The 16,343-nt window shown below is 36.0% G+C and overlaps 1 protein-coding gene across 1 annotated transcript in view; it reads left to right on the top strand.

Annotated features, from left to right (window-relative positions):
* Positions 1–6,385: 6,385 nt before the first annotated feature.
* The window catches only part of LOC107575671 (tripartite motif-containing protein 35-like), a 10,951-nt gene continuing 993 nt past the window's right edge, over positions 6,386–16,343 (top strand). Inside the window, exons 1-6 of the mRNA XM_016262030.1 lie at positions 6,386–6,854; positions 7,150–7,245; positions 7,663–7,884; positions 7,986–8,008; positions 8,100–8,218; positions 8,297–8,911. Of these exons, the coding sequence (XP_016117516.1) occupies positions 6,471–6,854; positions 7,150–7,245; positions 7,663–7,884; positions 7,986–8,008; positions 8,100–8,218; positions 8,297–8,911 (1,459 nt within the window). The 5' untranslated portion in view covers positions 6,386–6,470. The remainder of the gene's footprint in view (positions 6,855–7,149; positions 7,246–7,662; positions 7,885–7,985; positions 8,009–8,099; positions 8,219–8,296; positions 8,912–16,343) is intronic.

The raw sequence follows: 16,343 nt of genomic DNA, 5'->3' as shown, positions 1-16,343 counted from the left end.
GCTGCTTCTCTAATCTTGGCTTTTAACTTCGTTGGCTTCTAATCTTCTTTATTTGGACTAACAAGCGTCTCCGAGACATAGCCTGTAACTACGATTGATACGTTATGTGTACATTCTCAATTGAGTGCTCAAAATATCAAGTTTTTTGTGCTAATATGTGATGTATACCTAGTGCAGCTTTACTGAAATAGTTCTGATAATTCGTTCTAATTACTTTGTTTATGTGTGTGTGTGTGTGTGTGTTTAGAGCTAGATACACACTTCCAGATTCAGAACTGAGTCTAGAAGCTCTTATTGATGTCTCTAAACATATGGGCAACTTGAAGTACCAAGTCTGGGAGAAGATGAAGGACATCTGCCCTTACTGTGAGTACTAGATGCCTTTGATCTTACAGTAACAAGCATTTGCAAGGGGGAAAACTGTAGATCCCACCAGTTGATTAATCACAGTATGACAGACTTGCATATTACAAGTTTTCAAATGTTATTTTTAAATATGCAAATGAGGCACTATCTAACTGAACAGGGGTGTCCAATCCTGCTCTTGAAGGGCCAGCATCCCTACAACTAGCTCCAACACACGTGTCTAGAAGTTTCTAGTGAGTCTAAAGAGCTTGATTAGCTGGTTCATGTGTCTATGTCAAAATTCTTGTTCGATTTTGTTGAAATATTAAAGGTTTCTCTGTTTATCACTTCATGAAATAATGCCAACAGACAGAAAACAACATGGCTTTGGGAATAAATTGTTAAATAAATCAATATGAATAGTACACTCTAAAAAATGCTGGGTTAAATGCAACCGAGTGCTGGGTAAAATAGGGACAAACCCAGCAATCGGGGTGTTTTGGCCCAGCGGTTGGGTTAAATGTGTAACCCAACCTTCTGGGTAGTAACCCAACCGCTGGGTCAAAACAACCCAATTGCTGGGTTTGTCCCTATTTTACCCAGCACTGGGTTGTATTTAACCCAGCATTTTTTAGAGTGTACATGAACAAACTCCTCAATAAAAAAATAATTCAGAATATAGATACTATACAATACAAAACTGTAAAGTGTGGTGTATGTAGGTACTGCTTAAGTGGATACAAACTCTTTAAATATATGAATTAGAATTAAGATCTACAAAAGCAAATAGATAAAAATAAGCCTATAGTGTGTATTTTGTTTGTTTTTCTACTAATCTGAAAGAAGACATGATATGGAAGAAAAAAAAATACAAAATTTGACCTGTGCATAAGAGTCTTTCCTTAAACTGACTTAAGCTGATATTTTCCAGACCCTGTGATCCTGAACCCAAACACAGCTTCATCAGACGTCTCCATGTCAAACGACCTGACCTCTGTGACCTCATGTGTTAATCGGCAGGACGAGCCCAACCCTATTCCTCTACACAGGAGCCGTATGGTGCTGGGGAGCGTGGGATATGGTAGTGGCGTTCATTGAGGTGGGAAAAAGTCGCCACTGGAGCCTTGGAGTGTGCTTTGGATCAGTGGACAGGTCTATAGTGCACATTTTGAACCCTGCAAACCCCTGCTCCTGGGGTCTCAGGCGCGATGGAGATCTGTATAGTTTCCTAAACACTCAGATACACTTTGGGATGACAGAACATCCCCAGGTAGTGCGCATAAAGCTAGAGGATTGTTATGACCAGAAGAGAGTATGGTGGAGGAATGTAAGCTATTTTAATGCTGATTGTAATTGCCTTTTAGCAACAACTTCTCAACTGCCGACAGGGATGGAGCTCTTTCCATTTGTGATCCCAGAAAAGCGCTCCGGCCCACTGCGTGTCGTCCCAGCTAAAGTTACTTTAAAAATTAAGCAAGTTGAAGAAGATAGATCTTTCCTGGAGAGACACAGAGTCTCCTTATTGATCCTGTTAGTAGTGTTATTATGTCTGGTGCTGTGTGCTTTTGCATATCGTCATCACTTTTAGCATTACTCAGTAGTAGCCAGGTAATCGTAACAGAAGCTACTAAAAGGCTGTTTATATCTTCACACAGTTATGTTAATATTTGTGTAAAAACATTTGAAAACCTACTAGAATAAGTTTCCTTTAGTGATAAATGTGCTAGTAAAGACACGTGTCTATATGAAGAGCTTTCAGTTTAGTCTATATTTAATCTATATTACCCAAATTGTCAAAAAACACTCTGATTCTTAAGTATTCACCTGCAGTTTAAGTGTCAAATGTTTATAAAATATTGTCAAGTTAAGTGCTATTTTTGTCTGCTTCATCTATTAAACCATCACCATTGACAGGGTAGTGTTGTCATGATACCAAATTATGACTTCAGTATGATACCTGACATAAATGTAAAATAAACCAATACCACAACAAAAACCTAAAACAACTGCAAAAGTAGTTGAATCATAGATGACCCAATCTGTAAGTTTTTTTTTTATTCTTTCATTCATTCATTAGTAAATAAATAAATGTCAGTGCCACCACATGGCAAGCAAATATCGGTCAATGAGACATTGACAATGAGATATATTTGCAACATTGGTAAGTTAGCTAAAAGGATAATAATAATCACAATAGGCTATAGTTATTTTTTATTTTATTAAAAAAAGGACAAAGATGCAAACTGCAAATAAAATGATCAATTGTAAAATAAAGCTCTCCATAGTCTTCAGTGTATGAACTAAATACATTGTTATTTAGTCAAGAGCAGTGAGTGATTTTCTTTCTGTCTTTTGTGGTTTCATTAATGAGCTAGACAGCAGCAGGTTTATTAGGCTGATGTCACTTTAAGACCTAACTATGAAATCATTATAATCATTATTTATAACTTTTGATTAATAATTATTTATATAATAGGCCATTTGTTCACATTTGCATGTAGCCTAAATGTAGGCTATTGTGAAATTGGAAATGTGTTTTCTTGCTTATGAAATACATTTTAAATAACTTTTGGTATATGATGGTCAAAGAGAAATATATTTGATCAATTTCAAAAATATATTTATTCGAGCATCACTGTTTACATATGCATACAAATATATTTAAGATATATTTTAGCTAGATTTTATAAAAAAAATTTAATGGGATAATTTGCACATTATTGTATTAAACGCCATAGTCGTTTTCTCTTTTTTTTCTGGTGTTGCTAGCTCCTTGAAGGAAATCATCTCAATCAATTTTGTTACAATGTGTAAAAGAAAATAGTCATAATGTCTTAAATTTTTGTTTATTTATCAAATATTTATATTTTATGCACAATATATTTTAGTGTGTTTGAAGGTGCCTTTAGGGGTTATTCATAAGTGTTTCATATAAATGTCATAATACTGATAAATAAAATGGTGTGTGTGTTAAGACCATACGAGTGAGTGTCTCTGATTCATTTCTAAATATTTACAACTAATAGAGCAAAGTATAGCGGCATATTTGATGTTTGATGAAATTGAGGCTGTGAAGGACAGAAGTACAGTGCATGCAATGGATCGTATACTGTTGATTAACAATATACCGATTGTTCACCTGCTGAAAAAACATCTTTCCATAAAAAACAAAAAAATCCATAAAACAGTTTTGAAAGTTGTGAATATTACATGATAAGACCCTCATATAGTGCGTGCCATTGTAAAGACTGTAAGTCTATCCCTCACAGCCTCGTGTTCATTCGTGTTAAATTCAGTGTGGCATCTAACCTGACTATGATCTATGGTAGATGAATTCAAAGCAAGTCAAAAAATTAATCTTGCTAAATCCTCTACTGTACAAACACAGATGCAGAAGCAAGAGTAGGAGCCAAGAGACAAAGGCATGGTAGCCAATTAGAAAAGCTTTATTGATTAACATGCACTTTTATTAAAGGTATCAGCTAAAAACAAACCAGCTCATGGAGAAATTAGTCACTATTTAGGATGGAGGCGACTTCTTAGCAGTTAAATGGTTAATATTGTAATTTAGTGATAGCAAAGCATAAGAAAAAAAAGTAAAATGAATGTATATAAATGGTAAAATTTTATGGATTATGTTGTGTATGTTTAGAATGCATTTTTATAGATGTTGAGTTGGCGATGGCCATCTCTTACTCTATTTAAAATGAGTTTAATCTGCACATCATTAGAGTCCAGGGAACAGGTAGAATTTCCTCACAAGGGACATCCTTTCAATACAAGGCAATAGTTTCTCTTCTTCTGTGAAACGTGGGTCATTCTCCATGCGTGAGGCAACCTATAACAAATATATTTGAGTGTGAAGCAAACTCTTTAATTTTAATTGAGTGATGTACTCGGAGTGAAAAAATAAATGGGATTTTCTTCATTTACCTTCCTGAACAACTCCATGATGTCAATATTATGAGAGCATGTACTGAACACATCCACGATGTACCTGATGAAATAACTCCCACTGTCAGGGTCCCTGTACGATACAGTATCTGTGGAGATAATTCATCAAGTTATACAATAACGTTAACGACCTTTGAAACTTTGCTCATTATGTAAGAAATATTGGACAACATTTTTGCGTTTGCTAATGACGTTTCATCACACATCTGAGTGGTTTAATCATTTTGCCAGTAAGGCAGTTTCTTCTTCAAAGTGTGAATCAACCTTATGCTAACACTTTTAAGAAAAGAAAAACAAAGTTGTTTAAATTGTTTCTACTGGAGCTTATGGCCAAACTGAACAGGTATGTGCTACAAATCTCCTTTCATCAGTCAGTGTTTTTGAGGACTCACCAGGGAGGCTGGACCTAAAGCAGACAAAGTCTGAACCCAGGAGTCTGATGCAGGCACTCGATCAGGAACATACACACCTCCATCGTCACCTGGACAGAGAAATTATTCACAAAATGGAAGACAATCTTACTGTAAACACAGAAATGCTGAGTACAAAAAGAATTACAAATAACAATACGATTACCACTGAGTTTTATCAATCATAATACATATACATTTATTAGAATAGTGAAGAATAATATGGCAGTGGGACAAACCAGGGCCGGAGTGGGAGTCATTTTCAGCTCTGGAGTTTCATGCTTTAGAGCAGCCCACTTTAGTTCACGACTGACTATAGCTATTACAATAATGTCATTAAAACTTCAGTATATAAGTCTGCAATAGCGCACTGTTCTCTACAGACTTGCAATTCATTATATTTTTCTACAGCTTTGTTTTGTTTTATTATTTTTCTCGCCGCCTTTGCGCTTTCTATTATACATTTTTTAATCTATTATTTTTTGCTCGCATATCTCCAACAAAATATTTGTAGGCCTACTGTACCATAATGTCTGCCTGCAGTTAAAAAGTTCTCAGAAATAATCACATTTGTTTTGCTTAAATATATTCTAAAAATAATTTTAATGGCATACAAAAAAAAAAGTCATCGGCATGAGTAAATTGTACCATTATAAAATTGAGACTGCACAAGTAGTGTAGTAATTTAGGAGGTGAACATACTGTGAAATTACATTCATACAAATGGCATGAAATTTGAAATCATAACAACTGAATGTCAATGAAACGTCTATGCACTTACATTTTTTGAACTAAAATGGCTATTATTGCAACCATATAGCCTATGAATGAATGAAAATGCCTATTTTTCAATTAAAGAAAACTTGTGGGCTGCTTCTGGTGCTTGGATTTCTACTTCAATAAAATTAGGTTAGGTTTAGTTTTTTTTATACTTTTCAAATACTTTTTTTTTTATTTAAAGCCTTCAACAACCAGCTTGTTCACAAATAAAACAATATTTTGCACAAAAATAATGATTAATTATCAATTGAGAATTTGTTGTTCATATGGCTTGCCTGCGTATACGGGACAAACTGTGTTCTGACTTTCATACGGGACGCTTAAATACAGGCATCCATATTTCAACCCCATAGCAGTGGCATGACAGTACCGGCCCTCGCGGCCAAAAAACAGACCAGCCCACCGGGAATTTTCCTGGTGCTCCCGGTTAGCCAATCTGGGCCTGGGACAAACGGTGCTTCGGGAACACATCGCAACAGTTCACAGTTTTGAAGCGCTCGCCGAGGACTTCTGCTGGTCACAGTCATGTAGCCTAAATGCAAGGATGAGTCCAAATCAGCGATACACTTTTTATGCAGAATATGATACAGAAATTACCAATATAATGCAATATTAAATATGATAACTCTACCCCTAATCCTAACTGTCACACACACACACACATGTTAACATTTTGTTTTTTATTTTAAATGTTCTTATTGTAAAATAAATAAATAAAAATCTGTGTGTATGAATGTGACTAAACAAGTTTTTTTTTCACAGCTTTTGCAGCTTTGCATGTGAATCAGAGCGGTTCATCAGCGCCCCCTGTTGTTTGGGTATATTAACGCTTTAGTGATTCTTTCCGACCTTCTTTTTCTTCCAATGACAGTTTGACATGTCATTTCCTCATACAGAGGCTGTACTAAGACTGGGAAGTGTTTATTTTGGACGTCTAAAGTCAGATTTGTTCTGAGTTAGTTTCATCTCTTCTGTCTCTAAATGGCGCTCGAGGATGAGCTGTCGTGTCCCGTGTGCACTGAACTCTTCAGAGATCCGGTGTTATTGAGCTGTGGACACAGTTTCTGCCGGCAGTGCATTAATGCTCACTGGACCTCCAGCAGCTCCAGAAACTGTCCCGTCTGTCGACAGGTGTCTCCGCAGGAACCGGTGTCCAACCTGAGCTTGAGGAACACCTGTGAGGCTTTCCTGAGAGAGAAAAGCACGAGGAAAGAGTGGGATGAAGAGCACGAGTGTCTGATACACGGAGAGAAAGTCGAGCTGTTCTGTCAAACTGATGAAGAGGTTTTATGTTCAGAATGTAAGAAACATGAGCATGCAAAACACAAAATACAGCCGCTACAACAGGCTGTACGACAACGCAAGGTGAGAATGTATATTTGACATTTTATATAGGCTCTTTCATTATTTATTAGAATGACGTGGTTATTAAAGCAACATTGCAATAATTTAGAACGAACATTATTCTTGCTATAGTTGGTGTTTAATAAGCTGTTTTTGCCAAACACCATTTTTAATCATGGTCTAAACATGTGCATTTATTTGATTTCTGTAGAACGACCAAGTAGTAAGTTAAGCTAAAAATGGAATTTCCCTTTAAGTGCTTAGTAAAACATTTCAATACACGTGTTGATTGGTAATTGTGGAGTTTTCTGTAAAGGAAAAGCTGAAAGCAGCTCTTCGTCCAGCTGAGAAGACTTTGTGGTCATTACAGAACAGTGCAGCACAAGATGCCAAGATCTGTAATTTCAATCAGGTGACATGTTCCATAAATGTTTCATATATTATCTTTAAAATAATATTTAATTAAATATTTGATTTTGATTCACATAGTTTGATGTGGGAAACATTTATTATTATTAAAGCATAATCAACCACCAGTACATCACTTCTCAGAAGCCCATGACCCAACAAATGGCAATTAATGCCAACAGACCCAGAATTTCTAACCCCTCCCCCCCCCCACTTCCTCCTTAGTTGAGTTTTTTGTCACTTCGTGATTGAATTGTTTTGAGTCATTTCAATAATCCGTCCATGTAAGTCTATGGGATATTTTTCAAGTTTAGATTGTCATTTTTAGGAAAACTGTACATTTTTCAAGCCAACATAATTAGGCAAGATAATCTGCTAATTCAGATACACATGCAATAAACATGCATAAATTGCCCCCCAGTCTCAAGTTCAGCAGACAGAGAAAAGAATCAAGGAGGAGTTTAAGAAACTCCAACAGTTCCTTAAAAAGGAGGAAGAGAGTAGGATAGCAGCTCTAAATGAAGAAGAGAAACAAAAGAGAGCAAAGATAGAGAAGAGAACAAAGGGAAGGATACGTTCGCTCTCAGACAGACTCGGAGAGGTGGAGGAGCGAATGAAGGACGATGACGTTACCTTTCTCCAGGTTGGGACGGCAGAAACGTCACACACTCACACATTCAGTGTTGGTTACATTTGATTTAACAACAGTTCCTAATCTCGCTGTCTCATTGTGCATTCTTGCAGAATTATAACAGCATTATGAACAGGTATTTTGTGTTCTATAAGAACAAATTCATTAGTTTATCAGTGTACAAATGATTTATTCTGAAGTGTGTGTGTGTGTGTGCATGTGTTCAGAGCTAAATGCACACTCCCAGATCAGGAACTAAGTTCAGAAACTCTTATTGATGTTTCTAAACATCTGGGGAACTTGAAGTACCAAGTGTGGGATAATATGAAGGACATCTGCCCTTACTGTGAGTACTAGACTTGTTCATTTGCTGTAAGAACTATTACATTTATCAACATAAGTGACTGGTCCCTGTTCTCTGCAGATCCTGTGATCCTGAATCCACACACAACTCCAGCAGACTTTTCTGTGTCAGACGACCTGACCGCTGTGACCTCATGTGTCCATCGACAGGACAAATCCAATGCTTTTCCTTTGAACAGGAGCCGTATGGTGCTGGGGAGCGTGGGATACGGTATTGGCACTCACACGTGGCAAATTGAGATGAGAAACAGCCGCCACTGGAGCCTTGGAGTGTGCTTTAGATCAGAGGGAAAGCCTATTACACAGCCTTTGAGCCCTGAAAACGGCTTCTGGGGTCTCAGACGAGATGGATGTATGTACAGTTTCCTGAGCACTCCAACAAGGTTCAGTATAAAGACGAATCCTGAAGTAGTGCAAGTGAGACTAGAGGATGATTATGATGTTTTGGGCAGGTGGCAGAGGAAGGTGAGCTTTTCTGATGCCAGGAGTGATTCTCATTTTGCAAAGATTACCGGAGTGCCTGCAGGGAAGGAACTCTTTCCATTTGTGATTCCGGAAGATCAGTCCGTCCCGCTGCGTGTTGTTCCAGTCCCAGCTAAAATCACTCTGGCTGGTGAACAGGTTGAGCGGAATCTGTCCTTCCAGGAGAGATATAAAGGCTTGATTGAGATCTGTTGTTGGGTTGTCATAGCCTTATTGGTGATTCTATCATTCAAGAGAGATGGACATAAATGAAGTTAGTGTTTACTATTGTCCTCGTGCATTATCAACAAAGATAAAAAATTTTTGGGTGAACTAACCCTTTAAGAAACAATCACCAATATTTGATGGTGCTGCTGATTTTAGACTATTTAACCTTTGGGTGGTGAAGAAAATTTTGCATTTGTGTTTAGATATTTGTAATTTTCATCATTTGAATAACCAAAATGTAAAAACAAAAGATGCATAGTTCTCTTTGTATGAAGTGAATAAAAATTTATTCTTATGTAAGGTACTGAAGTGATTTAGTCAAGAAGAGTACATGATTATAATTTTTTTGTCCAAACCCATAATGACTTCATCTTTGGAACACAAATTAAGAAATTTTTGATGAAATCCGAGAGCTTTCTAGCTTTCTGGCTCTCCATAGACAGCAAGGGTCCTAACATGTTCAAGGCCCAGAAAGGTACCAAGAACATCGACAAAATAGTCCATGTGACATCAGTGATTCAAGTTTAATTATATGAAGCTACAAGAATACATCGTTGTGAGCAAAAAAATTAAATTTCGATTTTATTCAGCATTTATTTATTCTTTTCCCCTGAGTTACCACCATTATTGAAAGGACCACAAGACACTTTTGTGGTGCTATTGACGCAGAACACTTTTTTGGTTGTTTTTTGCACCGCATGTCTACGTAACATGTCTAGTCTGTTTTTACTGTGTTTTCTGTTCTACCTGCCTTTGACCTAGCTTCACTTATGTCTTGATTAGCTCATTCGTTTCCACTTGTGTTTATTAATTATCTTGTTTGTCTCCGGTCATTTAAGCCCTGTGTTCTCCTGAGTTCCTTTGTCCTGTGTTGCATATGTTTCATGTTGGTTGTTCTGCACTTTCGTTGAGTTTCTCTTGTGGATTTATTAAAAGCCTGTTATTTACAGTTCTCTGTCGTCATGTGCTCCTTACAGAACCAACACCGTTACAGAAATATTATTGGAACATTAGGATGCTCATACTAGGACTGATTACATGGCATTTACTGAAATGCCATCAGGAATGAATCCTTTTTATGCAGCAATATCATATTCAGTCTAATATTCAAAGTGAGTCAAGCTCTTCCCGTATGTTAAATCATCTACAAACCAAGATGCAAAAGCATGAACAGGAGCACAGGGACAAAGGCATGGTAACAGATTAGAAAAGCTTTATTGATTATTTTGCACTGTTATCAAACTTATCAAACAAACAAGAGAAGCAGCAGATGTTCTTATAACGAGCCAGCTGATGGAAACATTAGTGCATAGTTACTATTGGATGGAGGTGACTCCTTAGCAGTTAACTTATGGTCAATATAGTAATATGGTAATAGCGTAATATAAGAAAATGTCATTAAATGAGATGTTTAAGTAAAAAAAAAAAGAATGTTTAAAAATAGTACTATAATAAATAATGTAATAATTCCATTTATTTTACTGTGTGTATATATTTAGAATATGTTTTTTTTATTATGAAAACGTTCATGCACTCAAAGTTTTAGATTTTGGGCTACTTTACTTCCATAACGTGTCCTCTTTCAAACTAGGGGAAAGTAAACATCCAAAATACACATTAACGTTTTATTTTATTACCCTTATATGCATCTATAGATTTCAATTGGTTAGATATCTGTTTGTCTTATATCCAAATGTCAGCAAAGTTTTTTTCTGGTACCCCAAACCAGTGTTTCTGGTAACCAAAGCTGTATTAACTGTCTTCTCTCAGCCAAGAAGTTGACTGAGTAAAGCAGGGTTTATAGAATAATCTCAGTTGTGTATGTTTTCAGTGACTTTATCTGACCAGCACAAATCCAACAAGTGTTATTATACCACAAAATAAAACCAATGGAAATGACTGCTTCACAACATTGTCCTGTGTGTAAAAAACCTGAAATGGAGACATTCTCTGATCTCTTACTCGTGAACACATATCTCTTGAAACCACACACATCATAAGCCATAATAGACAAAAATGGAAAAATAACAATAAAATAAAAAATAGAATATAATATAAATTACTAATCAGTGAATAAATCGATTAAATGTTTATTTTAAATGATCATATGATTAAATGGAATGATACAATGATTAAATGATTATAAATGAATGGGTATAAAAGAAAGAAAATAAATCAGCGTAGATATATGATTGCTCTCTTGAAGTAACCCACACAAATTGCTATGAAGAATCCTCTAAACCCTCAAATTACAATACATGTCTTTAGAGGTTGTTTCCTCAAAATGAGTTTTTTTTTCTTATGCACTGAATTTTGAACCTGGCTTTATTTGATGTTTTAGATTTCTGTTCTTTTTTTTTTTAATGAAGAAATTCATGTAAATGCATGCGCATTTAGTTAGGCAATGCCTCATTTGCATGTTTAAACAACATTTCAGAGAATTTGAAATATAAGACAAATGTCTTAATGTACTGTGATTAATCAACTGAGGAAGTATGGTGATGTTTTATATAGTTTTTACCCAATTCACCTGTAGGGTTTTGCCTTTAAACTGATTTTACATCATTAGAGTCCAGGGAACAGGTAGAATTTCCTTACAAGGTTCGTCCTTTCAATACACGGCAATATTTGCTTCTCGCATGTGAAACGTGGGTCAATCTCCATGCGTGAGGCCACCTGTAAAAAAAGATCACATTTGGATGTGACAAGAAGCAAACTTGTTCATTTTAACTGAGCTATGAACTTGGGGTGATAAAATGAAAGATATTGTTTTGACTTTTAGCAGGAATAAAGCAAAGGAATTGATATGGGTTTTCCTTCATTTACCCTCATGAACAACTCCATAATGTCATATTTATGAGCGCTTGTGCCAAACACGTCCACTATGTAATTGATGAAATAACTTCCATTGTCTGGACTCCTGTACGCACAGACATCTGTGGAGATAATTCATTCTTAGGTCATACAATAAAGTACAAACAATCTTTGAAACTTTGCTCATTAAGGAAGAAACATTGGCCATTTTAGATGATGTTTCATCACAAAGCTGAATGGTTTCATGGAGTGAAATTAATATATTTAACAAAATGAAAACAAAGTTGAGTAACGCTTTATTTTAAGGTGTCCTTGTTACATGTTACATGTACTTACAATTGTAATAACAATAAATTATGCATAATTATTTGCAAGTAACTCAAAGCAAATCCCTAATCATATAGTAGGTACATGTAGTTAATTAATATTACTCAGTACTTAAATTAATAATTATACTGTAACAAGGACACCTTAAACCCAAAGTTGTTTTAATTGCTTCTACCGGACCATTGAATATGACCAAATTGAACAGGTGCAAGCAGCAAATCTCATATCTGCAGTCAGTGTTTTTTTTCTCACCAGGAAGGGTGGACCTAAAGCAAACAAAGTCTTTCTCCCCGTGAACCCAGGAGTCTGATTCAGGCACACTGTCACTGGCGCACACACCTCCTTCGTGCTCTGGACATAGAAATGGTTCATGTGTGACATTTTCACATAAAAGACTTTACAGTATTTCAGCATGCAAGGTGAAATAATTTAGGAAACAGAAAAATACAAAGAGAAATTAAAACAAGTCATGTCGTACCTCCTCTGCAGGCCTGAATGAGAATAACCTTTGGTTTATCAATCAGAGCTGGACAATTGACTGAGTTAAGATGGGAGAAGATGTCCTCAACAAAGAAGTAATCATTGGAGTGTAGATATTTATGATAATGGACACCTAAAATGGCATCTTTATTTTTTATTCGTTTCCCATGAGACATAATAATCACGAAGGTGCTGTCCGAGTCTCGATGTTCATAACGTTTAGAGAAGTTCTTGACTGCTATATTTATTGCCTGTGAATAAATAAACAATATGTTTAGAAGAATTGCATGTATAAAATATATAGTATATCTAGATATAAATATGTGTTCACATTTCTGTTTCCACATTAGAAACCTATTAGCTCAACATAGACAAGATTGGTTTCACAAAGCCGGACTTTTGTCTTACGCACATCTCCAGAGAGATTTGTGTGTTTCTCAACGCTGTAACCCAAAGCTCTCAGCAGCCACTCCATGTTCTCCTCATCTATCTCTGCCCCGTTCCTGTGACTTGAGTGGTCAAATTTAATGTTGGTGATCAGCAGAGCTGAGCCTTTCCTCTGAGGGCTGCTCGTTGGTATATAAACCTATGAAAAAAGTCAGAATTATATCAAATTAAAACACAAGCAACTCCACATGACCAGTCTACATAAAATGGCATGAAATAATTTAATTTCCACATGTCTCAAATACATATATACACATACAGTATATATACTATATGATATTTTATAGTTTCAAAAGTTTGGGGTCAGTATATATAGATCAGTATAGGTCTCCTATACCTAAGAAACCGGGGGCTGATTCAAGTATCCTTGATAATTTTCGCCCCATTTCAAAAATACCGTTTCTTTCTAAAATATTGGAAAGGGTTGTTGCTGCTCAGGTTCAGGATCATCTTTCTGATAATAGCCTATATGAGCAATTTCAACCGGGCTTCCATTCACATCATAGTGTTGAGATTGCATTAGTTAAGAATTTTAATGACTTTTTGTCTGCTGCTGATTCAGGACTTCTATCTATACTTATTTTGCTTGATCTGAGTGCAGCATTTCACACTATCTCGCACAGGATTTTGTTGGACAGATTGGAGTCTATTGGAATCATAGGTACTGCCCTGACTTGGTTTCGATCTTATCCAATGGGTCACAATCAATTTGTACAGTTGAAGCAGTTTACATCAAAGCCTTCATATATTACTAGTGGGGTTCCTCAGGGCTCAGTTTTGGGTCCTCTTTTATTTATCACTTATATTCTACCCCTTGGTAATATTTTTAAGAAGTTTGGTATTCAGTTTCACTGCTATTTTGACGACACCCAACTCTACTTGTCCTCCAAACCCACCTCTACGTTTCCTCCGTCTATCCTCTTAGATTGTGTAGCTGAGATTAAAGACTGGTTCACATAAAATATTCTTAAACTAAATAGTACTAAGACTGAAATTCTCCTAGTTGGCTCAAAAAACAATCTGGCTAAGTCTAAATGTTCCTCTGTAAATATTGATAATTTTCCAGTGCCTGTGTCTAAACAGGTTAACAGTTTGGGTGTCATCTTCGATTGGTCTTTAGAAGCACATATAAACAGTGTCATTCTTTCTGCATATTTCCATATATGTAATATTGATCGACTTCATCCCGCTTTCTCAGTAAAGAGCACAGCGGTTCTTGTTCATGCTTTAGTCACTTCCCGAATTTATTATTGTAATGCTTTTTATGGTCTGCCTTCAAAGCTTCTTTATAAACTTCAGTTAGTACAGAATTCATCTGCACAAATTATTTGCAGAACTCCCATAACTGAACACATTACTCCCATATTACAACACTTGCATTGGCTCCCAGTTAAATACCACATTGAATTTAAAATACTTCTTCATACGTATAAGGCACTCAATAATCTTGCTCCTTCGTACTTATAAACTTCTTCATATCTACACTCGTGTAGATATGACACACGTTCGTGGATCTACCCTTACTCTTGCGTGGAATTATTAAAGATTATTGAATGTATCTCCTTCGTCTTCGTCGATGCCTTCCCTCTACACGTAGAGCGTGACACATGTAAGGAATATTTGTTCAAAAGAACAAAATTGATTAGAAATATAAATGTTTTATAACATTATAAATGCCTTCACTGGCACTTTAAATCAATTTAATGCATCAGAATAATTCATTCTAGAAGGGTCAGGAAACATTGATCTATATAGAATATAATTCACAACATGTTCTGTAAAGACAGAAAAGTTTACATTGGAAAACAGTTTAAGATTTATATGCAGGAGTGTCAAAGTCAACGTGCAGGAAAGTAACCCTTCAAAAGCAGAAATAATGACTCCTGATGATATTATTTTCACAAACGTTCAAAGAAACAGAGATACTTGCTTCATTTCTATCTTGTGTAAGAAGTCTGTGCTTAAATTGTTGGCTGCATGCAGTAATGCTGTATGGTCTGAGCCAGTCGGACTGGATGGGCTGCAGCTCCATAGACTCTGGAGAATTTTTAACTTCCTCCTGCACAGGCTGCTGAACTGAAGGCAGATAATATATTTACATCTCAAATATATATTCAAAGAATCTTAACTTCATTTTATGTACATTTGTATCTTTATTTTTCAAAAAGAAGACTGCTATATATATAGATATACTTCAGAGTACTTCACAAATACAAAACCTTAAAGCAGTAAAAAAATGTTATACCTTCCTGAAGTTTTAATTCAAGGCGCTTTGCAAGCTCATTTTGTTTCATGTTGAGCAGCGCTTGGGCTGCGATCTTCCAAGCGTCATCGGGATACTGCTTTACCATGCAGTCCACCACATCCTCAAGATCAGAAGTCTGAAGCTTTGCTCGAGGAATCGGCTCAATGCCTGTCACACCATTGCGCAGCTGCCAGATGAATTGTTTGAGCTCTTCATCCACAAGATCCGCAAGTACATAAATCATCACGCTTTTGATGTCCATTTTGTGTCACTAGAAGAAAAAAAGTCAAAACAGTCTTGATTGTGCTCTCAAAGTAGTTTACTTAAAAAAAAAAAAAAAAACTATTCACCGTGTTTACCGGTTTGGTTAAATTCAGCTTACCAGTCGTGTTTCACTGAAATTTCCATTTTAAGTTTAAAATAAGCATATAAGTTATAGGCCCATGTATTTGTTCAGGTTCAAAACAATTGTATTATCAATAAAGGCCTTATAGTCTATTTAATCATATTATACAGTACCGCGCAAAATTTTTAGGCCACTAAAAACAAAAAAAACAACAACAAAAAAATTTTTTTTTTTTTACTTTACTACCCCCCCCCACGTGATTTTGAAGGGGCCCCATAGCAAATTCAGTACACAGGGCCCAGAAATCCTAACGTCGGCCCTGTGCACAGTACTGTGTATTTGTTTATATATTTATTTTAATATAAACATAAAAAATGCAAACATGCTCTATAATGAATTTAATTTGCATGTCTTGAAAGCACATAATGTCTGTCTGATTTTCTTGTATCTTTGAAGTCGGTTCTAATGACACCGTTTGTTCAGCTTTATTTTTATGTGATGTGCACATTAATTATGCAGAAATTTTGTTGTGCCAGAAAAAGCACCCTGTTGCGGATAGACGCCAACAAAAACCAAACGAACGATAACCGACACTTTCATTAGCGTTCTCATCCATTCCACATCACATTTTTCTCTAAAGTCCAGATACAATTAAAAGTGGAACATTGTTTAGTAATTGTTTAACAGCAGGGTGAGGACCGACAGAAAACAGAGACTGCACTGCTGTTTAAAATCCATATGTTCTCAGCGTGTCAAATA

Source organism: Sinocyclocheilus grahami, unplaced genomic scaffold (genome assembly GCF_001515645.1).
Source record: "Sinocyclocheilus grahami isolate Dianchi unplaced genomic scaffold, SAMN03320097.WGS_v1.1 scaffold2803.1, whole genome shotgun sequence".
Taxonomy (NCBI): Eukaryota; Metazoa; Chordata; class Actinopteri; order Cypriniformes; family Cyprinidae; genus Sinocyclocheilus; species Sinocyclocheilus grahami.
This window is presented reverse-complemented; position numbering and strand designations above follow the sequence as displayed.